This window comes from Anthonomus grandis, chromosome 1, assembly GCF_022605725.1.
Source record: "Anthonomus grandis grandis chromosome 1, icAntGran1.3, whole genome shotgun sequence".
Lineage (NCBI taxonomy): Eukaryota > Metazoa > Arthropoda > Insecta > Coleoptera > Curculionidae > Anthonomus > Anthonomus grandis.
The window spans coordinates 11,991,115-12,017,528 of NC_065546.1; the positions used below are offsets into that span (position 1 = coordinate 11,991,115).

Sequence of the window (26,414 nt, forward strand, 5' to 3'; positions counted from 1 at the left end):
ATGTACACTATACTTAAGTAATGATTACAAGTTCCAATAATATTTTAAAGCTCGGTCTAATGGTTAGAACATTGAAAGGCCTTTCAATGTTCTAAGGTCTAATGTTACTCGACCAAGAACCATCGATACAGTTCTCGGATGATCATTTTATATATTCCTGATTTTATTTTAACATATAACACGATTTCCAAAAAATTTCATATTTTTTAAGAAAACAGAATTTTGGTATGTAGTTTGAAGAATTCTGGGTCAGAATACCATGTTAACGATTTAGTAGGAGAAGGTGTCCTAAAATGACATAGCATGTAAAATGACATAGCGGTATTTATTCTCCAACTTAGTATTTAAATGTAAGTGTATACTTCAGATTCACGTGAGCGGAAATGTCGTTTAATATGAAATAAGATTATTCTGCATTAACAAAGGACTATCTGTTACTGCGGGTAAAACGATACAGATAGGCATGAAGGTAAAATGGCACACTATGTCATTTTACAAACAAACATCAAATTAATTTAAATTTAAGGAATATTGTATTTTTTGTTTATTTTTAGTTACATTATGGTAGGAAAACGTGAAAGAACATCAACTAGACAATCGTGGGATGAACAAGCAATGCAAAGTGCAATTAACGCTGTAAAAGGTGGCCAAATGGGGTGGCTGAAAGCATCGAAATTGTTCAATGTCCCCCAAGCCACATTAAGGCAAAGAGCAAATGATACAAACAAAAGAGCTAAGGGTTGTCAGAAAGTTTTGGGTCGGTTTCCAACCACATTTAATGAAGACGAAGAAAGAGAGTTAGTTGAGCATATACTATTTATTACTTGAGCCTAGATTGTTCGGGATAACAACAACAGATATAAAGAAACTTGCGTATGAGTTTGCCACTAAAAATGGCATTCCAAATAGATTTAAAGATCGTAGCGCTGGACGAGAGTGGCTGAGAGGATTTCATATGCGACATCCTGAAATATCTCTAAGGCAGCCTGAAGCTGTGTCTGCGGCTAGAGCCACGGCATTTAATAGGCCACAAGTGCAAAATTTTTTTAATACATTGGAAAATACCCTAAAAAAAGAAAAAATTGATGTGCATCGGATTTACAATATGGACGAAAGTGGTTTGTCCACAGTGCAAAGGCCTTCAAAAATTTTTGCCAAAACTGGAAGAAAACAAGTAGGATCATTAACCAGTGCTGAAAGAGGTCAGCATGTAACATGTGTTTGCTGCATGAATAGTGTAGGTAATTTTGTGCCACCTGCTTTGATTTTCCCTAGGAAAAATAGAAAGGAGGAACTTTTAGATGCTTTACCTCCAAGTTCTTTGGGATTATTTAACGAGACTGGATGGATGACATCTGATTCCTTTGCTTTGTGGTTAAAGCATTTTTAAGACTTTTGTTAAAGCTTCTCCCAACTCAAAAGTTTTATTACTTCTGGATGGGCACACTAGCCACAAATCATTAAATGCCTTGACGTTTGCCAGAAGAAATGGAATAATCCCTTTATGCTTTCCTGCCCACTGTACCCATCCTATGCAGCCCCTGGATGTCAGCTTCTATGGTCTCTAAAATCTCTAAATCACTAAAGACATTTTATAACCAGGAATGTGCACTTTGGTTGAAAAACCATCCAGGGAGAGTAATAACACTACATGAAATTGGTGAACTGTTTACGTCCGCTTACGGGAAAGCAGCTACAATTAAAAATGCCACAAGCGCATTTTTAAATACGGGAATTTATCCATTTAATCCACATATTTTCCCAGACGAGTTTTTTGAGCCGGCTGAGACAACAAATAGATTATTAGAACCGACCATAGAAGAGGGAGCATCCCATCGTCCAGAACAACCATCAACAAGCAATGAAATAACAGTAATTAGTGTTACAGAAGAAGCAATGCGACAAAAACAAGGCAAAAGTGTCGATAAAGAAAATGAACCGAGAGGTGATCAGACAGAAAGCAATATAAAACAAAATCAACCATTAAGGAAAAGGTTTTCTCTACAGGAAATTCCGCCAGTGCCTGTAGCAAGAGGAACCAAAAAAAAGGAAGACCAGACAAACTATAACCGGAGTCTTAACAACTACTCCCAATTTAGAAAAGTTAAAGATAAAGAAAGAAAAGAAATTGTGAAAAAATGTGCGTCAATTTAAAAAGAACCTTTCAGGTGAGACAAGTTTTGTTGCACGAAGCGAAAGTGAAGAAGATCCTTTTGCAGCCGAGGATGAAGTGGCATGCCTGTATTGCAACGATCTATTCAAAAATTCTCGATCCAGGGAGTCTTGGATTAGTTGTATGAAGTGCCACAATTGGGCACATTGCGAATGTGCTGGAGTTTCTCCAAAGGTCGAAAAGTTTATTTGCGAGATTTGCCAAGACTCATTCCTTATTAGCTTACTTTCTTTAACTATATTTTATAAGTTCTATTTGTGTTATCACTTGTTTTAAGTATATGTCATTTTATACCCCACGACTGTGTCATTTTACAATATACATGTTTGTAAAACGACATAGTGTAACGTTTTTTAAAATGCATTTTCTTACAAGTTTTAAATAGAGTTGAAATATTGTTTATGTTTGTCAATAAAGTTTATTTAAAGCAACGTGGTGTATTATTTTGAGTTAATTATCTTAAATGGTTTTTGCATAAACAAGATTTAAATAAAAATTATGTCATTTTAGGACACCTTCCCCTAAAACTCTTGGACATAAACTACTCAAAACAGTTATCTACCATATTATATATTTTTTATGCCAATTTTATTTTTGTTTACATGAAAAATAAATTTAAATACTATTCCGTATAACTTATAAGTGCCCTGAGAAAAAATAAAAACTTTTTTCAACATTTTACTAAAAAAATAAAGAAATAATTGGCCCTATAAAACAAGTGTTTTATTTAAATTAAAACTTAACAATATAATTAACCATTGTATCTATTACACAGTTTCTAATAAAATAAAATAAATTAGTATTCAGTATTGCCTCCTCTTGCTCTTATGAATGCCCTGCAGAGTCTTTGCAATAGGTATAATCATATTTTAAACATAGGACTTCTGGTGGATTTAAATTGCTTCTAACAGTCCTTCCGAGTGCATCCCACGTGTATTCTATTGGAAGAAACCTGGCGACCTAGCTGCACAATTCATTATCTCAATATCCGTATCTTGCAAGAATCTCAGTATGCGGACTGTGTGTTGTGGAAAATTATGATGCATTAATATGAAATTATTAACAACAAATAGGGCAAAACGGATAACTTACTTTCGCAAAATGTCTAATACGCCTTTCAGCAGTTGGGATATATGGAGGTCAGTACGAATACCTAGGTAAACTCCTCCCCAAACCATAAACCTCCTCCACCAAAAGCATCTAACTTTACGAATACGGGTTTGTTTGAATCTGTTTCCAGTTCTTCTACAGGGTGTTATTTAAGTACGTGGTCAAACTCCAGGGGGTTTGATTCTATGAGTAATTTCAAAATGAAGAGTTCACATAAACATAGGTCCAGAAATGATTAATTTTCAAGATACAGGGTGTCAAACTTTTTTTAAAAATCGGTTTGTTTTAAATAGCTTAATAAGCTTTCAGTCGATTTTGTTCAAATTTAAAAAAAACCTATTTTTGAATCTACCGTTAAACCTTTATTTCTATAAAAAAAAATTAATAATAAATAGCACCAGACTTGTAATAGTTGCTGAAAATGCCCTCCTTCAACCTCAAGGCAAACATTAGCTCGTCTTAACATTGATTGCCGAACTCGTTGAAATATTCCCGACGTATGTCCTATCTGATCACATGAATCCCGTATCCGTTGGGTTAATTCTTCTTCAGTGTTGACTGGAGTTTTGTAAACGAGGGACTTTAAATGCCCCCAAAGCAACAAATCTAACGGATTTAAATCCAGTGACCTTGGTGGCCATGACTGTGGACCTGCACCCCCGATCCAGTTTTCTCCAAAAGTTGCATCCAAAAATTGGCGAGATACTATGCTAAAGTGAGGTGGAGCCCCATCATGTATGTGTCACATTGCTCCTCTTACTTCCGGCGGGACATTTTCTAATAGTCCAGGTAAAATTAATTCCAAAAATCTACGATATTCTTGACCATTTATTCTCGGGGGTAAAAAATGAGGTCCAGTAAAATAATCATCTACTATACCAACCCAAACATTAACGGAAAACTGTTGCTGAAAAATTAACTTCTGTAACCGCATGAAGATTTTCTTCGGCCCAGATATGATTATTGTGAAAGTTCATAATTGAATTTCGGGAAAAAACACGCTTCATCGGTAAAGAAAAGACGGGACAGAAATCTTGGAAACGCTACCTGTTGTTGCAAAAGCCAAGTACCATAAACAATTCGTTGGGGAAAATCGACAGGTAATACATTTGAACACGCTGTATGTGGTAAGGCTACAGTTGATATTCTCTTAAAATCTGCCATACAGTACAGTGAGAAATATTTAATTGTTCTGCCATTTTGCGTGTACTTGTATCGGGGCTACGCTCAACTTCATATAAAACCGCTTCCTCAATCTCCACTGTTTTTACAGTGGTACAGGTCTCCCAATTACAGCAGCCGACATTTGAAATGTGCATGATTCGCACAGCCTTTGATGTATTCTCACAAATGTTTGTCTATTTGGTATATTGCGATGAGGGTATCTTTCTTGATAAATGCGCCTAGCCGCTCTAGAATTGCCTTCAGCCATTCCATAAACAAAATGCATATCAGTCATTTCTGTGTTTGTAAATTGAACCATGTTTCAATATTAGTAATTTTATTAGCTTAATATTCTTCGAAACACTTCAAATAATTGCGATCATTAAGTACGCACTGTTTTAAGTAAGTTATGTCAAAGTCAGATTTGTTTGAATAGTAATTGTTTTTCCTTTTATGGCACTCTTATTTTTTGTTACTTTTAAAACATTGCTGCTATAAGTTATTAGGTTATGCGATTATTTTATGTTAATTTGTCTTATTAAAAATAGTTTTAATCTGTGCGAGAACATTTAAGCGACGACTTTTATCTACATAATTTTCATTGCTTAATTAGTTATGGTGGTTCTAATATTTTAATAGATATGTTATTTTCCCAGGGACATGCAATAAAGTGCATTTAATTTTTTTTATCTCGCAAACAAAGAGAGATATCTAAGAAACTCAGGAGACAAAAAAGTTGTATTTTTAGCTACTTACTTCGTAACAAACAAAAACATTGAAAAAGGTCTGTGGCGCATAATTTTTTTGTCAAAAATATTGGTTAGGGTATCTTCCGGGACACCACTGGACATAATAATTTTAATCTAATTGGGGCTAAATTAGCCTCTTAGCAATATCAATAAGTTTAAACAAAATCGAATGAAAGCTTATTAAGATATTAGAAAAAACCGATTTCTAAAAAAAATTTGACACTCTGTATCTTGAAAATGAACCATTTCAGGACCTATGTTTATGTTAAATTTTCAACTTGAAACTACTCATAGAATCACCTCCTGGAGTTTGGCCTTGTACTTAAATAACAACCTGTATATACACTTACTTGTCTTGACTCGTCAGACAGAGAGAGAATGCTATAGCCCTCCAGTTGATGTATTCTCTAGCAAATGCTAATCTGGCAGCATGATGTTGTCATGTGAACAGTGAACCAGTTGCTACTCTTTTTGGTCTTAAATTATTTTTTCTCAGTCTGCTTCTGTCTCATGACTAATCCTTATCTGATAAACTCGTGTCAGTTGATTTTGTAAATTTCTAGCCGTTATTCTGGGTGGTAGAGTCGATCCTGTGCCGCTGTTATTGCCCTTACACGTCCTTGACGTTTAGTGAATGCCAGAGTATCCCTGTATCGACTTGAAGACCCTACTTATTGACGATTGTACTACATGTACATTACGTGCAATTCTTTCTTGATTAAATCCTTGACCAGACAATGTAATAACAGTGTAAGCTTCCGTTAAATGCCTTGTGTGTCATCTGTTATCATTGTTCATGTTGTTAATATTCAAAATCCAATAATTTCTGATAAAGTAAATTTAAGAATGTATAACATTTTCCAGTGAAAAGGAAAAAAATGTGTAACGATTAGTTTAATTTAAAAAAGTTGTTGTATAATTATTGTTGGATATTAAGACAGCATTCACGATTTTATGATTAAATATAAAATAATTATTTTGAGTAGTATATTTCTACAAGTCTTAATACCTACAAATCAATATCACAGTTACTCCACAGACTTGAAAACTAAAATCAGTCCTTATACTTATGACTCTTCTCATGCTTATTCTTTTTATGTTTTTTATGTTTCTTCTCCTTTTTATTTTTTTTCTTCTTTTTAGTGCTCTCCCCTTTTTCTACCCACTCGTCTTCACTGTCGCTAGATACCACCGTCACAGTTACAGTCTTCTGAGAAGTCTTCTGTTCAGGAAGTTTTGGTCCATACCAGCCATCATTTAATTCTTCTTTCGGGATATTTTCAGGAATTTTTTTTTCTGTTTTAACAACAGGCATTGAAAATGTCCGGCAATCGATACCTGACAAAATTCCTTCTTTTCTGGGGATAATTTTTGGGATTAACTGGTCCGAAAGCACTGCGGTTTTTAATTCGTTTTGTTTTTCATTATCTGCTTTATTGGTGGAAACTTCGTTTTTATTTTCTTGACGTTCTTCATCAGATTCACTATCACTGCTCATAAATATAGCTTTAAACAAATCTTGTTTGCTTTCCAAGTCTATTTTCGCTGTTAAGTCTTCCACACAAGTTTTATCCGCACTAATATTTTTCTCGTTTATTTCTGGTTCTTGGGTGTTATTTTCATCTGTAGTTTTATTCGTAACAGGATCATTTTCTTGTTTAATTTCTGGTTCAATAGAGCCTTCAGGTAGTTCAGGTATTGGCGGTTCTTCCTTGTTAAGTCCAGGCTGTAAAGTCTCTTCTTCAATGTGCTTTTGATACTGGAAGATTATGTTTTTGGTTCTTTTCCTAGAGCTTTCAGGTCGACTAAAAACGAAAAAGATCGATATAAAAGAAGAAAATCTCGGCATTTCTAATAAAAGATGCTAATCCCCCAACTTAGTAAAAAATCAAGGAGAAACACCACTTTAAAGCCACGTATCATATAAATAATAAATTATTTTAACCACTAAAAACTAAAATAATTTTACATCATACATAATATAAAACCAAATATCCTTTCTGACATATTAACAATGTAAAAAATTATATAAGATATATAAGAGAAACAATAACTTCTATTCTTCGACTTAAGAAAACTATTGTGAAGGCTGGCTGTATAATGATTTTTTTAAATCTTTCTAATGATACACTAGTTATTCGGATAGAGAAGGACAATAATTCCTTTCATTTTAGAGAACACATGATGAAGTGGCGAATTCGCCCGAAGAAGGTAATAATTATTAGTAATGGTTAAGACAGCTATGAAAAGAAAGTTTCGCAGGTTTAGGCATTCAAATAAAACTGATTTTATTTCAGAAGAAATGCCGACGATTTATTTCTGTTTAAAAAGTTCTGTGTCCAGTGATGAAATAGGCAAACATTATGAAGTGTTGCACTTTACATCTACGGTATCAAGTTTTAAAACATTTTAAACAGCACCACAATTAAAGGGACAAAACAATAATCAACAGCGCGTGTTTTTTCTACGAATATAAATATTATCACTTCCTGTAAGTTATGTTACACGCAATAGTGTGAAGACTAGAAATATAAAAATACGTTTAATGGGAAGATGCAGACACAGAAGAAGATTGACGAAAAGGAACTGGAAGCATTGGAGATGTGGCTATCCCGACAAATCCTAAAAATTGGACGACTTGAGATAATAACTATCGCGGAGGTAATAAAACGTATGGGCAAAAACAAGTACTTCTAATAATAAGTATAACGGAACTATTATATATTGGATATGTCATAAAAAAATATCAAATATTGCACGAAATCATGGGGGAATGATTTGGTTTGATTTTAACACTTGAAATTTGAAAAGAAGAAAAAGATTAAAATTGTGCTTTACAAGATTTAGATCATTAAATTATATTAAAAAAGGTCCTATATGTATCACCATTGCATGTGAAATTTATTACTTAATTTATTTTAGCCGTATAGCTTAACATCCAAATTTTTAATTCCAGTTAAAGGAAAATATTTTAAAAAAAATATTTTCATGATACGGCATATGACCAGGTCGTATCATGAATAAGCAGTTTCTCTCAATATATCTGGTTGTAACATACTAAAATAGAAAACTAAAATGTATTCTGGGAACATTTAATAAAATACCGAGATAAAATAAACGATTCGTTGAATTCGTAAAACTGAGTGTTTTGCGAATTGGCGTACTTTTTTTGTTAGAATACATAACGAATGAATAACTAATTGTTGAAATTATGAGGAGTTGCATGTATGATAGCAGAATGCCTGCTGTTCTAAAATAAAAACATGCAAAAAGAAGAATATTCAAAATTTGAAAAAATTGTGAAAAAGTCAAGAATGTAAGTGAAAATAACTTAATACCCCAATAAATGACGCAATTTTAAATCAGTTTTACCGAGGTGCAATCATCGAATTCTACAAACATCAAGTCGAGAAGCATATTGGAAATATAAAATTGAATAGAAATGGGCAAAAACCAAAAGTACCAACTAATAAACATAACCATAAACTATTTTCTTACTTCAGTATAACCTATGTGTTTTTATGCAGGTCGAGAATAAGTTTGTAGTTAGTATAATCCTGTATTTAAACCAAATAAAAACATCTTTTTTTAAGAGCTTCGTTTTTTTATAACGAAATTTTAGCTTTACCCATGTATACTAAACTCTAAACTTTTCTGGTACTCCTCTACACGTGTTTACTGAATATAATCTCTAATTTCAAAAACAAAAATTTGGCATTTTCCAAAAACTACTTTTTTTGTATACTTCCATGAGCGAAAGTATATCTTGTAAAATATGACAGCTGGAAATCATAGTCTAGGTACAGTAAAAGCTCGCGATTTATTCACGATTCCTTCAATCCGTAGCCGATCGAGAGTTCTAGCCGTGACACTGGTTTCGTGGCGTCAAAATTGAAGCCGAGATTTAGTGGCGCACGCCGTACAGTGGAACGACTAAGTGGAGATACCGCGGGACCTAATATTTTACATTTCACAAGATAATATATATTTTTTTATTATTACGTATTTTTAGGAATTTGATAAATGTTTTAAAATTTTTTTATTATTTATTTTATTGGAAAAATATACATATGATAGTATTCAATGTTCGGTGCAGAGTAGACGTGTTTTACACCGCTCCTAAATTACAGCAAATATCTACAGTTTATTGCAAGTTTTAAAAACATAAAAGTTCTCCAGAGTGATAGGCTAGCAAGACAGAGTTAATTTCAGAGAAAAAAGTAAAGGTAATTAGCTGTAATTAACATAAAAATGCCTTTAACCAAAAATCAAAAAGACGATATTAAACAGTGTATATCTGAATGTTTATACGACAAGAATTTCATAGCGACCTTGGCCACTGCAGTTGCCGAAATTATTTCGAAGTCATTCTCCGAGAAAATAGATAAACTACAAGCGCAAGTCACCGATCTAAACACAAAATTGGAGGAAAGTCAAAATAAAGTTTCGGAGCTGCATTTAAAGGTAGACAATTTAGAACAAAATTCGAAAGCTAAGCAGCTTAGGCTCTATGGATTAAAGGAATCCAATGGTGAAAAACTAAAAGAAAAAGTCCAGCAAACCCTTGCTGTTAAATTGAAAATAGATGATTTAGATATAGATGCGTGTCATAGAATAGGACAGAAAAATCCGACTGACAGCAAACCGCGGCAGGTAAGAATGTTTTTTAACTCCGTGGCAGCCAGGCAAGAAGTTTTTTTCAAGAAAAAAATACTTAAAGGATCCAATATGGTCGTTGTTGAAGAACTAACAAAACACAAATACCATCTGTTGCAGCTAGCTAAAGAGAAATTCGGAAAAGAAAACGCCTGGTCAAAAAGTGGGAAAATTTATGTAACGAAGGATGGAAAAGGTGAAATAATAAAAACTGAGAAACAATTGGAACAATCATTGTAATTTTTTAGGGGTAAAAAGGTGAAATGCGTTAACTTAGTAAGAATTTTTTATTTCTTTTTTTCTTTGTCACTTTTGTTCATATCCTGTTTTTTTTTTATATATAAGCTTCTGTTTACTTTTATATACTAGATCCCTAAGTTTTTGATTTCGATTTTAAAATTCGTATCAAGTTAGTAGAGTACCTATCCTACGTAGCCATAAATCTGTAACTTATATCAACCTATCGTTTTTTATTTGAGGAAAAAAAAGAAAAACACTTTTTTGTATTCTTCTCTCGTTCTTTGCATAAATACGTTACTGAAGTACTCAATTTAATTAACAAATTTAACTATTAACATGATTACATTTGCCATTTTTTGAAGAATTTCCAAGAGTTAATCGGACTTAGTGGGAAAAAAATGAAAGGATTCTCATTCGCATTTTATAACATAATATCATTGGTACCTCACTTGGCTGAATTTAAAACATTTTTGTTAGAAAAAAAATTTGACTTTGTTGGTCTGAGTGAGACATGGTTGCATTGTGGTATACCGGACGATGTTTTAAATGTTGATGGTTATAGATTTTTAAGATTAGATCGCAGTGCAGGCAGAGGCGGAGGTATTGGTATATTTATTTCAAATTCAATTGAATTCGAGCAGCTACATTTAAATTGTTCGTCAGTACTAGAGGAGGTATGGCTTAAAATTAAACTTCAAAACAAAAACGTTATAATAGGCACTGTATACAGGCCTCCTTCAGGCTCTTGTAAGAGATTCTGTCTCAGATTTTCTGGATACCCTTGAGAATAGTTTATCACAACTTTATACAAATTGCCATGATATTATATGTGGTGGAGATATAAATATAGACCTGCTAAATATAGAGGACACAAAATCACAGAATTTCAGGAAAACAATAGAACTCTTTGATCTAAAACAAACAATTAATAGTCCAACTAGAATCTCAAATAATAGCTCAACACTAATCGATATTATTTTGGTTTCTACGCAGAAAGCCAGGCAAGATTTTCACGGTACTAATAAAGTAAATAATCTCTCTGATCATTATTTAGTATTTGGTCAGTCTTATTTTAAAAATGTAGTAAACACCTACAAATCTATAAGGTCAAGATGCTTAAGTAAAATAGATAAACAAAGCGTGCTCAACTGCCTGGCTGTATCTCCTTTAAATAATACTTATTATATAAATAATCATGTGTTGAAAGTTGATTTTTTTACTAATACAATACTTAACTTATTTGATCAATTAGCTCCCTATAAAACAATTAACTATAAACATAGAAACCAGCCATGGTGTACTTATGCTGTTCAATGTTTTATCAAGCGAAAGGATCAGGCTTATAAAAAATTTTAAAAAAATAAAACCCCTCTAAATTGGAATTACTATAAATACATTAAAAACGAAACTACTAGTATTATAAATAGAGAAAAAAGAGCCTACCTAGAACACTTACTAGAGAATAACAATGGCAACGGAAAGACTTTATGGAAAACTCTCAAGAATCTTAATATTTTAAACAAAAAGTCCGGTGATACCATTCCCAACAATCTTAATAACCCGAATGAAATAAACAACTTTTTTCTTCAATTTTCTCAACTTGAACCACCAGATCCGGACTTGATTTTATTATATACTACTAGTACGGCAAAAAACTTTATTGAGCTTTTTTCTTTTAGATTGACGGATGAACAGGAAGTTTACACTGCCTTATCATCAATAAAATCAAATGCCGTTGGTCCGGATGGTCTAAACAGTGAAATGCTAAAATTATGCTGCCCTCAGATTCTAAATATTTTAGTTAATATTTATAACTCGTGTATTCTCGTATCTAAATTTCCAGACTCCTGGAAAATTACTAGGGTTTTTCCGTTGCCAAAAACTAAAACCGAGCCCACAAACCTTTCAGAATTAAGACCCATATCCATTTTATCACCCTGCTCGAAAATATTTGAAAAAATCTTAACCGCTAGAATAATAGAACACCTGAATAAACACAATATCCTTCCCTTGAGACAATCGGGATTTAGAAAAGGTTACAGTTGCTGTACAGCATTGTTGGACGTGGTTGATTCAATAATGTCAAATATAGACTCTGGAAACTCATGTGTTTTGATATTGTTAGACTACACCAGAGCGTTTAATAAGGTAAACCACCAGGTTCTGTTCGCTTTGCTATTGCATATTGGATTTTCACAGAGTGCTGTCGATCTAATTAAAAGCTATTTATCTAATAGGGTTCAATATGTAGAAACTGATAAGGGATGTTCGGACAAAGGGTCGCTTCACTGTGGTGTTCCACAGGGCTCCGGGCTATCCCCGTTACTATTCTGCATATACACCTGTTATCTCACACATGCCCTTGAACACTGTATTGATTATAGTTTTGCTGATGATAAACAATTATTATACTCTGTCACACCTAATAGCATAGCACAAACTCAACTTAACATAAATAAAGATTTGAATCAACTAGTTCGAAACTCAGAAAAACACCAGTTAAAATTAAACCCTTTAAAAACTAAAATACTTGCTTTTGGAAAACAAAAAATTGACTTAGAAAACCAACTTAAAATTAATTTAAATAACTCAGAGCTTACCTTTGAAAAAAAATCTAGGAATTTGGGGGTAATTTTAGATACAGATTTAAGATTCAGCGAACATGTATCTGCGTGTGTACAGAGGGCGTATGCAAATTTAAAGCTGTTATATCCACATAGGCGTGCCCTAAGTCAAAAACTAAAATTAACATTGTCAGATGCTCTTGTGTTAAGTCACTTTAATTATTGTGATGCATTGTATGGTCCATGCCTAACCAAACAGGATAGGGACAGGATACAGCGAGTTCAGAGGTCGTGTTTGCGGTTTGCATTTGGCATAAGGAAGTTTGAGCCAGTAATTCACAAACTCAAAACTTGCAATTGGTTGGATATGGAAAATCGCCGTACATTTCACTCCGCTGTCTTATTCCACAGAATAATATTTAATAAAAGTCCTCCATATTTGTACAACAAAATAAAGTTTAGAACAGATGTTCACAACTTAAACCTAAGGTATAGGGGCTTAATATCTCCTCCTTTCCATAAGACTGCCTTGTTTGCAAGATCTTTCTCTTATAATGTTTACCTATTATACAATCATATTCCTCTCGAAATGAAAATACTCACGCCAACAAAATTCAAATATCTATATAAAAATAACTTGCTAACACACCACTAAGTCTTGTTGTTTTTTATTTATCTTTTTTTTTCATACGGTATAGTGTACTTGTGTTTTGGGTAGGTACAAACGTCTACTATAAGTATAAGAACTAGGAACTATTAGAATGTTTTAGGTAAAAACAGTGTTGTAATTTACTTGTGTTGAAATTATAAAACTACATACTACTTATGATTTGCTATTGTGCTAACATTGAATCTATATATTAATTTAATATTCTTTGTTGTTAGTTACAGTTACAAAATTTTCACGGAGTTTATTCAATATCAGTTTTACTGCCTTAAACTCCATTTTGCAGTAATACATTTATCATGTATGAAGAATGTATACCAATAATGCATTGTAAACTTGTACTATTACTGGCAAATAAATTTATTTATTATTATTATTATTATTATTATTATTATTATTATAAACGGTGTTTCAAATTGGTCTACACTCAAAATACGAAAATGGATAATTTACCCCAAAGTTGCACATTATTTACTTGTAAAGGAATATGCCATATAAAAATATATAATAAATATATACATTCATACATACATACAAAAATAATATATACATTATATTTTATGTGGTTTTAAAGATTATTGAAAAAAAAAACAAATTTTCAAAAACTTATTCTTGACACTTTTGTGGGTTATCTTGGTTGCTATGGGAAAGTTTTTGCATTGCTGTATTACTTTTTCGTAAAAATGTTAATGCCGAAAACAAAATTAGGTAGGTACCTACGCCAAATTTTTGTTGCTTATTTAAAAAATCGAAAATTTGAATGATTCCGAAGATAATCAAAAAAAAAACAAAAAAAAAAATTAAAAATCCATTTTAATTTTTTCTGAGCTTAAACAGGAATGCAGCAAGAGGTAGGCATTATTCTAAATAAAATTAAGATTGTAAAATCTAAGTTAAAAATAAAATTGTTAATTTACCCACCTAATTTAAATACCGAATTTTTATTCTATTTAAAACTCAAAGCGAGTATCAAAATGGTTTGGTAGTTTAAAATTTTAAATGCGTAATCTTACTATAAACTACAATAATAACTGCAGTAAAATATTATTTCGAATCAACGCAAAATATGTGCCCTAGCGCGGAATTTTTGCCATCGCGATGCGGGTATAGATGGAAGCGGGGATAAGTGTCCAAGCTAGAACTATCGATCGGCTACGTTCAATCGCGTTTTCACTATTCGCGGATTAAAAAAATGCGACCCAATTCCTATAATCGCGGCTAACAATTTCTCTATTCGCGGATCAAATCAGTACGTCGGTGCATATATATTGATAAAAAGGATTCAAATAGGTATTCCACGGAATATCCTTTGTAAACGCATCATCAAATGGACTAATAAAAAAGTAAAATTGACCTTATTACAACTATACCCAAAGTATATTGTTAAATGATATCGCCGCCGTATTGGTTCCTTTGACACAGAAAATGACGAAGAATCTGTGCAAATTCAAGCTTTGACTGCAAACATAGCCGAAATTGCAAATGAAATAGGACGAGATGGGTTCGAACATATGGAATCAAGTGATATTCAGACGTTGCTTGAATCGCAAGAAGAATTCGCAAGAAGAGGCCCTATTGAAGAAGAGGCTTCAACAAGCACTGGAACGGTGACATTTAATTCAAAAAATCTTAGCGAAGGTTTAAGAATGGCAAATGATTTTTTTATGAAAATTGATCCATCTATGGAACAAAGTCTTATTTTTAAGAGGCAAATTGCTAATGCCACTGCTGAATATCAGTATAAATTGAAGGAGGTTTTAAAAAATGCCAAGCAAGAAAAATTTAGAAATTTCTTTAAGCCCGAAGGTAATAATTAATAATTAATTCCGAAGCCTAAAGGTAATAATTAATCAATATGGTCAAAAACTTCAATTAAATTAATTTTTGATATATGTATATATGTACTCGTTTGTTATTTTGTCACCTAGTAACGTATCCCCTATAATCCCATATAAATTACCATTCCATATTCATGGTTTCTTTATTCGCGGCATATTTACGGAACGTATACCCCGCGAATAAAGAGCTTTTACGGTACTTGATTTCAAGTAACAACTTTTTTTTAAGTCGACGAATTTTTTTGCATCACATAATAGATAAGATAATTGTGGTCACTTTTACATAAGACCGGAACATCTTTTTTGGTCATCAGAGGTACTAATGAATCTTATAAGTAACGTAAGCATTTAATATTTGGCAAAATGTATTTGTGAACATAAAACCAATTAGATATTCTTTTTACGACTTTAACGTATCATTGAAACTAATGAATCGACTTTTTGGATATCCTAGAGTGGTGTTACTCCTTAAACCTAAAACCCAACCAAAATCAGGATCTAAATGAAACGATTAGTGAAAATAAAAAAAACAGAAATATTTAACAGAAAAATTTCAAGAACTTACTCAACAAAAGGTTCTGGTACATTAAACCTTTTACACAAAAGCGAAGAAGGAACCCAATCAGACGTAACCCTTGTCAAAGGGCCAAACATCTTCATCCTCACAGCATCTCTCATCTGATCTGTACCATGAATAGTTTCTATCCTCTCCACAGGTTCTAATATGTTGCTAACATCTTCGACTTTTGAAGATGACACAAACCTGTCTGTTAAATATGTGTCAATATTTGAAGAAGCTTGAGAACCAGACGGCTCTAATTTTTTAGAAGTCTCCTTTGGTTTATTATCTAAGGTCTCTTCTTTCACTTTAACTGGTTTGGATGGAGTAATATGTTCATTAGTATCCTCTCCAAGATATTTTGCCCTGATCATTGGATTTATTTTGATTGTGCTTGAAACTGCCTCATTTTCAGGAATTGGCTCGAACCTGCTTTTTTTAATTTTGTGTTTTCCTAAAAAAAATATAGACAAATTTTTAGTAAAACTATTTTCTTATTGTCTTTTTTTTTGCTATGATTATTCCCATTATTTTGGAAAGTAAGACAAAGTATTTAACTTATTCAGAATCCAAAAAGGTGAATAAAATAGAACTTCTTATAGACTATGTATATATAATTATGATGTTTCTGCGGTATTTTCTCTAAAAAAACCCATAATCATAATTTAATAGATTCGTAGTCCTAAAAACGTCAAAATTTCGTCATAGCGAGTTTTATTTAATTAGTACAATAAAAAAACTATTGTGACGTCCTTATTATTATGCATATAAATTTAAATTCAAATGATTTCTCGATTTAAAACAGGTTTATTTTGTAATAATAAGGTAGATTTCTAGATATCGATAAAAATCGGAATATATAATTTTAAATAAAACACGGAAACGTACGTATGTATAACTTAAAGAGTAATCGTGAACCGCTTGCGGCTACTTTATAACCATCATCAGTTCGACCTACAAAACATAAATTAAAAAAAAGTTGAAAAAATTTTCAATACTAATGTTAAGACCATTTACAACTAAAATTTATTCAAAAGTTTTGATTATGGCTGAAACACTTAGAGATTTAAATAAGTAAAAAGTACAAGTCATAACATGTTCTAGTCTATTTAAATAAAAACTTCTCACATAACTAATTTCTGTATGATGTATGTCCTCACAAATAGAAAAGATAAATCAAGAACCATCGATTTTGCAAAAGAAACGATTTGATGAGTATCTTAGGATTTCATTATGATTTTGACCGTGGGCCATCATCAAGGCTATGACTTCGTTAAAGGACGACTCTACTTAAACGAACATATAGGAAAACCGAAGACCATAGTTATACAGATGACCTCCTTTCTTGTAAAAAACCTTATACAACAAACAGAATACAACTTCAACAAAATTTAATATAGACTTAAATCTATTATCAATGGCTGTGTAAAAATAAATTAGCCATAAATATCACAAAACCCTTTAAACTAACTGTGATCTCAATTAGTACCTGAATACATTTAAACAAGATGTGAATAAATATAAGTACTCGATATTCAAAACAATTTATTTTTTTTTATTTTTTTTATTTATTTATTAACGGAATCCATTTACAAAAGTATTACATAGCATACCCATACAAACATATATATTCAGAAACATTATATACAAAACTATCTATAAATTAGTGTAAGGTGTAGATGAGTTAATTAATTTAAGCCCCTATGAAATAATATTCTTTAACTGCCCCTTAAAAGATGTTATCCTAGAGTCAAAAAAGTTTATCTGTCCTGACAGACCATTAGCACTTCGAGCCATTCGTGTAATTGGCTCATTAATACCATAATTGGTATGGTGGAATGGGACTGAAAATATTTCTGATTGTCTATTCAATCTGGAAGGCACCCTAAGTTTAAAAAGAGACAATAACTCGGGACAATCTATAGTAGCATTTAAAACCTTATGCATAAAACATAAGTCGAGTAATGTTCTTCGTGACTCCAATATGGGTAAGTTCAGGTTATCCCTGACCCACTGATAGTAATACTCCTGTCTCCTGTAACCACATCTAAAAGCCGCCACCCTTAAAAATTTATTTTGAGTTTTTTCAATCTGCTCAATGTAGCAGTTATATGACGGGGACCACACAATTGAGCCATACTCCAAGATGGGCCTAACAAGAGAGCAATAAAGTAATCTAAAAGTAAACAAAGACAAATCAGTTGTAGACCGTTGGATAAAACCCAGCATTTTCATTGCCCTACCAGTCACCTGATTGATGTGACTTTTAAAAGACAACCTGGAGTCAATAAATATTCCTAAGTCAGAAACCTCTGTTTTGACACCAATTGCTACATTATTTATTTTATAAAGAAAAGCAATAGGGTTTCTTTGCTTAGAAAAAGTAATCTTATGGCACTTATTGATATTAAGGGACATTCTATTCAAGTGGCACCAATCAAAGAATAAATTGAGGTCTTTTTGCAGGAGCACAGCATCAGAAAGGGATGTGATAACCCTAAACAGCTTCACATCATCAGCAAACATTAGCACACGACAATTTTCAAGTTTCCAAACTAAATCAATCAAAAAGAGGCAAAACAAAACAGGGCCCGAGTGAGAGCCCTGTGGCACCCCAGATGGTACCATAATTTCAGAGGAACATGTACCTCCAAGATTAACAATCTGGGTTCTACCTCTGATGAATCCCGAGATCCACTGAAGAAGAGGCCCCACAATACCTAAAGCCCTAAGCTTCTGCAAGAGTACCCCATGGTTAACTCGATCAAAAGTCTTGGAAAAATCTGTATATATTGAGTCAACCTGAAGTCCCTTCTCCAAGCAGCGGTAGAGGTAGTTGACATACAGCACCAAATTAGCATCAGTAGATCTGCCTTTTATAAATCCAAATTGCTCAGGATTAAATAAAGATTTAAAACTCCAGGCAATCCTATGACTGACCAGGCAGTCAAGCAGCTTTGGCAACTCAGATTGGTTACACACAGCCCGATAATTGGAAATTTCATTTCTACTACCAGATTTAAAAATGGGTTTTAGAAAACTTCTCTTCCAGAGAGTGGGATAAGAACCAGTACCTAGAGATTTGTTAAAAATGAACAGTATTGGTTTCGTAAGAACACAAACACATTTCTTTAGGAAGAATGCCGGAATCCCATCTGGTCCAGAGCAGAGCTTATTCTTAGAGGAAGTAATAACCTCATAAACATCCTGTGTTGACAGAGTTAAAGTGGTCAGACAAATTGATTTATCAAAATCAAAAGATGATATGTCATTGACTTGCTCATCCGAGTAGACCGATGAAAAGTATTCTGCAAACATATCCGCAGTATCCGAGATATTCATACTAATCCTGTTATTGTATGTCATTCTGGAGGGAAGACTAAAACCAGTTCTTTTATTTTGAATATATGACCAGAAGTACCTTGGATTGCCAGCGAGATTCATTTCCACCTTATTAATGTATTGTTGATAGCACAACTCTCTTAAGTACTCACATACTACTCTGTCTCAACAATACAAATTCATCATAATCCTGCTGTTGACCACTAATTTTAAACTTTTTGTGAATTTGTTTCTTTCTTATGATCAAACTGCGAAGCTCTGAAGAAAACCAAGATGGAAAAGAAGAACTTTTGTACCTCTTTAGAGGAATAAACCTTTCCATTGAGGAGTAGATCACATTATAGAAAATTGAAAATATGACATCAATAGATGTCTTTCCCAAAAACAATTGATTCCAGTCTATCCCAGCAAGACAATCATTAATTGCTATGTAATCTCCCTTACCAAAATCATAAAAATATTCCTCATATATCATATCATCAGAATTTTCTGCACAACAAAGGTCGAAACTAATTGCTGTATGGTGTAAGCTATTCTCAAAAATTTTGTCTATTGCACGTTCAACACTAATTAAATCTGAGCTACTAAATACGAGATCCAAGGCAACCCCATTGGAATTTAGAACCCCATTTACCTGGAAAAAGTTATAGAAGCTAAAGCAGTTGGCCAGAGAAAGCACAGACTCTCTGTCACTCTCCAGACAACCACCAAACCAAGATCATCATTCTCCCATCTAGCATGTGGTAAATTGTAGTCACCTGCCAAGACAAACAAACTACTTGAATATCTACTATATACATATTCAACGGATTCACAATGGCTTAAATAGGCTTGAAGTGCAGATGGAGATGGTATATAAATGCAACCAACAACAAAGCTTTGATTGTCTATTGTAAAAGTCAAATAGATCTGATAAATATCCACATCAACAAGTGGGATACCAATTTTATGTGTACATAAACTCTTTTTAGCCGCAATCAATACACCACCTCCACGAGCCTTGGTAGTATTCGTACCCATTTGACGATCATATCTATATAAATCATAGTTTGATACACCAATTTCAGCATCTGAATATTCAGATGTTAACCAAGTCTCTGCAATCATAACAATATCATAGCAGCAGCAACTAAGTGCCTGCTGAAAATCTTTTATTTTAGTTCTCATACCACCTGTATTAGCATAATACACGCAAACACCTGAACCAGAAGGGCCATCCCGCACTAAACTATGGTCTGATTCATTTGATTTTGATGAAAATTTTGGTTAAATATAAAATTTATTATTTAACCAAAATTTTCGCAAGATAACCCCTCTAGGCCAGTTATCCGGCCTTAAAAAATCATCCCTACAATCGCCGTTGATGCTTATCTTAAAAGAAATAGTCTCACCCTTAACTGGCAACAATTCTACTTTAAGGTCTCTAATCTGAGGGCACCGCTTTTTAATGTGCTCTTCAATAAAACCAGGGGTCACTCCCATTTTAACACGTCCCAGATAAAAATATTCCCTATTTACTGAACCTGCGAAATTTTCATCACCTCGAAAGTCCGCTTCTCCTAAAACCAGATTCCGATTATGATTTGAATTTGTACGTTTTCGATTTTGTCCCAAAGTAAATCCCTGTTGCAGATGGTCGCCCCCAACATCCGTTGTTCCAGTCCCAGCTGATTCATTGTTTATGTTTACCTTGTCATTGTCTGAGTGACTGTCTGAGTGACGTTTCTCCGCCGTTGCTCTTTTAGGAAACAAAGAAAAGGAGGAAGTTTTAGCGGCATCTACCTGTTTCACTCTACTTTGAACAGCTGATTCAAAGATATTTCTGCTGTTGGATTGTTGCGGAAACGGTAGCGGCGGTGTCACGTTGTCAGGAACTGCCTGGGTATTTAGGTTGTCATTTTTATTCTGCAGCAAGAATCTTACTAGGTCCTTGTTACTATCGATGACATTCTTGGCCCAGTTTTCCAGTTTGTTTTGAAGGCGTTCTTCTATACCTTCCAAAGATTCATTTATAAGGCATTTAGAAGTATTAATCAAACTATTTGTTAACTGTATGGACACACCAGAATTACTAGGTTCTTTAGAATTCTCCAAATTGCCTTCAGAAGTGAACTTAGTGAAGTTATCTATGCAATCCTTGCACCATATCAAGACGGTTCTAGTTTTAGCGATTGCGCATCTAATCTCTTGTGATGATATCTTACTACAATCCCTACAAGAAACCTTTCCGCAATTGTCACATGCACATCCAAACAAAAGTGTCTTACTTTCCTTAAAATAACATTAATTTATTAATAATAATAATAATAATAATAATAATAGTTGCAAAACAATGAAAAATATAGTTAAAAAAAAACACACACAAACAAACCTAAAAGAATAAAAAGAAAAGAAAAAAAGTAAAGTAAAATCACAATCTCAAAACTTATCCAAGAAATTAGAACAAATAACTATTAATATGATATAAAAATCCGATTATAAAAGTTTAACAAGATAATCACATATTCAACAAAATTAAATTAAATTAACTGCAATATACCTACTAACTATAACTTAAACACATAGGTCTTAATCCCAAGAGTAATGATCCACCAAGATATCGACAATCACATGAACCGGAGAGAAATTTATATCGCACATGTGACAGATCCGATTAAATATAGCGCATATTGTATATAGTGGCGATTTCAACAGGATGTTAGTATGAGGCCTTGGCAGAAAGAATGTTAGGGGATGTCTAGCATTAAGCCTAGGCACCATAAAACGTACACCAGAAAGAAGTACAGGACTATCAATGAATCCATTCAGTAACCCATGCAGGAATTTTACAGAGATCATTCTTCTGAGATGTAATGGATGTAGATTGAAGCGTTCCAATAGTTGCCGATGATCAAACCCTCTTACCGGATATATGCCATCCTGCCTGAAGGCCAAAAACTTAGCAAATCTACGCTGAACAGATTCAAGGAGACCAACATGATTCTGATAAAGCGGGTTCCATATAATGCAGCCAAACTCCAGTTTTGATCTCACAAAGCAATAGAAAAGCAGTCTTAATGTAGATTCCAAAGTAAAACTCTGAGAACTTCTAATTATGAAACCCAAGCCTTCTCAGGGCTGACTTGACTATGTTGTTGAAGTGTGGAACGAATGTAAATTCAGTGTCAAAGGTGATACCAAAATCAGTAATTTGCTCTAATCTACTCAAAATAGTATCATTAATAAAGTAATTAAAATTTAAGGGTGTTTTTGATCTAGAGTAACTGACCACACTATATTTAGCCTCATTCAAGCCTAACCTGTTAACAGCGCACCATACCTCCAATGTATTTAGACAGTTCTGAAGAAAAACACAATCCTCCAAACCATATACATTTAAATATAGCTTCAAATCTTCGACAAAAGCCAGCCTATGACAAGTGAGTGACTCAATCAAGTCATTTATAAAAAAACTACAACAGGAGCGGACCCAGGTTCGAGCCCTGTGGCACACCCGACGTTACGTTAAAAAGTTTCGATTTAAAGCCCTCATATTCAACATATTGAGATCTACCAATCAAGTAGGAATGAAATAAATTAAATAATCTCCCTGAAAAACCATACTGAATTAATTTATGCAGCAAAATATAGTGATCTATTAGATCAAAGGCTTTTTGGAAGTCGGTATAAATAACATCGAATTGAGTATTAACATCAAGTGATTCACAGATGTGGCTAGACAGACAGGATAAGTTAGTAACACAAGATCGCCTGCTAAAAAATCCATGCTGGTCTACAGACATGAGTTCTTTTGCGTGACTAAATAGCGACCGGATAATTTCGAAAATTTTTGACAAGTTACAGAGTAATGAAATTGGCCTGTAGTTCACGATTTGATCAGAGTCCCCAGCTTTTAAAATAGGTATTATTTTAGCAGTCTCCCAAATTTCAGGAATTTGTTCTGTTGACAGTATTAAGTTGAAAATGTAGGTCAGCGGATCAGCCAGGACACCAATGGAATCTTTAACCAAGAAGCTAGGTACACCGTCTACACCAGATGTTAACTTATTTTTGAGTTTTTTACTAGCCAAAATAATCTGGGAAGCATCAACGTTGGAAATGTCAAAGTGGGGCACATTTTCAGACGTCGACGAATGGTTAATGAAATTTTATTATATAAATGCCTCACCAAAGAACAGTGCAAAAGCATCAACTATGTCTTGTGGTGGGTCTATAACTACCACGTCATGGGGTAGCCTCATCATACCAGGAATCCTGGTGCCAGCCTTCTTAGAACTAATAAAATTCCAAAAGCTAGATGGGTCCAAAGAAATATTCCTTTCGGTGTTTGATATATACAACTTATATTCAATGCGTATTTGTAGTTTGATAAGGCGTCTAAGAGAATGGAATTTATTTTGAAAGAATGGAGAATTGTACATTTTAAAGTCCTTGAAAGCCTTTATTTTCCTATAAATGTTCTTAATCAATTCTCGAGAATAATAATTTGGAAATCTTCTTTTACGTTGCTGCTTAAGAGGAATGTGTGCGGCAAATATGCCATTCAATATATCATATAGGGCTCCACATGCATCATTAACATCAGTTAGAGGATAAATACACAGTAGACCAGTCAGCTTCAAGGATCGAGTCATAAAGGAGATGGAAGTTGGCTTTTCTAAAATTAAAAGAATGAGATAAGTTTTTATTAAGCTGAAAATTATGGAGACGTTGGCATGAGACAGTAAAATCAATTTCCAGTGCAGGGTGATGCAAATCCTCCAAGACAAAAGGCACGTCACTACGCGAAACAGTACAGGTGAAGTTAGATAAAACAATATCCAATAGTCTGTTATTATAGTTTAGGATGTGATTACACTGAACAAGATTAAAAGTGTTAGCAAAATTATTCATAGCAATAGACTTTTGACATGATTACCTGTAAGTGAGTTAATATTATTACATTATGGTTTAGCTTTGATATTAAAAGTGTAAACTGATCCAGAAATTGCTCGAAAATTACAGATGTGATAGATGGTGGGATGTACAAACAATCATGTAAAATATCTGTAAGTAATAGTAAATTTAATGTAACCTAATAGTAAATTTACAGCCAACATCGATAGAGGGCGCAATACTGTTGCAAAAATCAGAAAAACTAGTTTTTTCAGACAAAATGTTTTTAGAAACTCCACAGAGAACTCCGCCACCACGTGTGGCAATAACGGATTCAAATTTTCGGTCCGACCGGTAAAGATCATAAGTCTTTGGAAATATTTTACCACTAGATATCTCTGGCCTCAACCATGTCTCGGTGATGCATATGGTGTGAAAATCCTGAGCAATGGCGGCAAGAAAAAAAGTCTCGGTTTTAGTGTAAGACTACGAACATTTTGATAAAAACAAGTTAAGTGGGCATCACTAGCATGTGAAAATAAAGGCGAATCTAGTTTTTTGCTATTTACAATTAAACTTAGAATGCACATTTTAAAAGTATCATTATTAACGTTGTTCCTTTTGTTGGTGCTGTAACAAAGTAATGTGCTGCATACCTAAATAAAAACTAGGATATAAGATATCTTATACCTATACCAAAAGAAGATTTGAGGTCAAAAAAGTCAAGTTTATATACACTGTACACAACCATTTACTGAAACCAAATTTAGTAATGAGAGAAGTTAATGAGTGTCTTAACTACCACATAGTGATTGCTTCAAATATCTGAAATAAATACTTCAAGACTCTTTAAAATTCAGAATTCACTTCTACACAGAGTATCCAGGGCCCATAAAGGAATGCCAGACAGCATTATTTAAACTAAAACTATAAATAAACTCTGCCTTAACGTTACTGATTCATTTTATAAGCTATAAAATAATGTTATTAAGCTTTTCTTTTTGAAAATAACTGATATTAATAGACCCTGTAATTTTAATTTGTTAAAAATTTTTGTTTGCAACGTTTTACCTGTGAAACTATATGGGATGGTAGGCGGAGGAAACTTTACATTACTCTTCAATACAGGGTTCACCTTGGACTGCACGAACAAGTCAAAAATGAGATTACTCTGAGTTTTTTGCTGTTCTTTTTTCGCTTTTTCTCCTGTTAACTCAAAATCATATCTTGTCATATCTTCCTTCATATAAATATCATCATCTTCATCTTCAAATGCCCCCACCCCAAAGGCCTGACCACTTATTGATAATTTCTTGTTGTTTTTATCAGTCATCATTAACTTGCTTGACTGTTTCTCCTCTGTGGAAAATAAACTAAATTGACTTTTGTCCAAGCCACTATACCCTAAACCAAATGTATTCGTTTTTGGGGTTTTTAAAAAATCTTTATAAATGGCTGGTATTTGATATTGATTCTCTTCTTTAAATATAATATCACTTTCATCTGGCTTTGGCATTTGACATCCATAAGTTCTTTCTGAACCTGACTCTTTTTGCTTCTTGTGATCTTTTAGTCTCAAGTTCTTTAAAAGCATGTAACCAATAGTTTCATTTCCACTGGAAAATATGTTATGTAGAACTGGTTCACCTGGGATTGGACCTTCAGAAAAAACCTAGAAAAAAATACATTGATAATATTTACTAGGTTAATATATTTAACTATATATATTATAATGATGTTTAGTTCATTAAAGAATTGTGAAAGTTAGTTATACATGTAAAAATATACCATTTGCAAAACAATAATCTTGAAAGATGTTATTAGACATTTATATTGGCATTTAGGCTCCACAATTTTTATGATTGAAAATAATACTACAAGAATTGTTCAGTTTACACTAACTGTATAATGAAATACCCTGGTGATAAATTACAATATGATCCACATAACTTAGTAGTTTAGTTCAAACGAGTCCATATTGATGCTCTTCAACAACTTGAACACAAATTTGTAGAACAAATAGCAGATATACTTAATATGCTAAATATGGCCCCCATCACAACCCACCATAAGAGGAGGGATCTTATTACTTATTATAATATTTACAATATCTTACCTACTTAACTAAAGCTTCAGAGCTAGTTCAAAAAATCATAATTTATAGAGAACAACAAGAGTAACTGATAATTATAGATAATGTTAAGTTTTCATATCATTAGTTTTCATTATATACCAGTATCACAATTTATCCTTACTAGCAATAATTTTAATAATTTTAACACTAGAACAGTCAACATCATGACATTGACTGTTTTGAAACTTACAGCAAATTTCTGGGTCAAGTTTTAGTAATATAAAGGAAACTTAATAATTATCTACTTAATAATGTACTGTATTTCTGTATATTAATTTAATTATGTATTACTCTTATGAATTTAAAAGATTAGTAAAACATAAATGGGCTTTGCCTGTTTATA

At 33.0% G+C, this 26,414-nt stretch overlaps 1 protein-coding gene across 5 annotated transcripts in view; it reads right to left on the reverse strand.

Annotated features, from left to right (window-relative positions):
• Window positions 1–331: 331 nt before the first annotated feature.
• LOC126733839 (G patch domain-containing protein 1 homolog) overlaps window positions 332–26,414 on the reverse strand; it is a 34,179-nt gene continuing 8,096 nt past the window's right edge. The window contains exons 3-7 of one of the 5 annotated variants that reach the window (XR_007659891.1): window positions 25,009–25,609; window positions 15,727–16,174; window positions 5,547–7,001; window positions 3,266–3,377; window positions 332–3,191 (exon numbers count right to left, since the gene is read on the reverse strand). Coding sequence is in view for 1 of the 5 variants with exons in the window: in XM_050437256.1 (XP_050293213.1) it covers window positions 6,251–7,001; window positions 15,727–16,174; window positions 25,009–25,609 (1,800 nt within the window). In the remaining 4 variants the exon portion in view is untranslated. Of the gene's footprint in view, window positions 7,002–15,726; window positions 16,175–25,008; window positions 25,610–26,414 lie in introns of all 5 variants that reach the window. The other 4 variants (XR_007659887.1, XR_007659885.1, XR_007659884.1 and 1 more) reach the window with 4 other exon arrangements.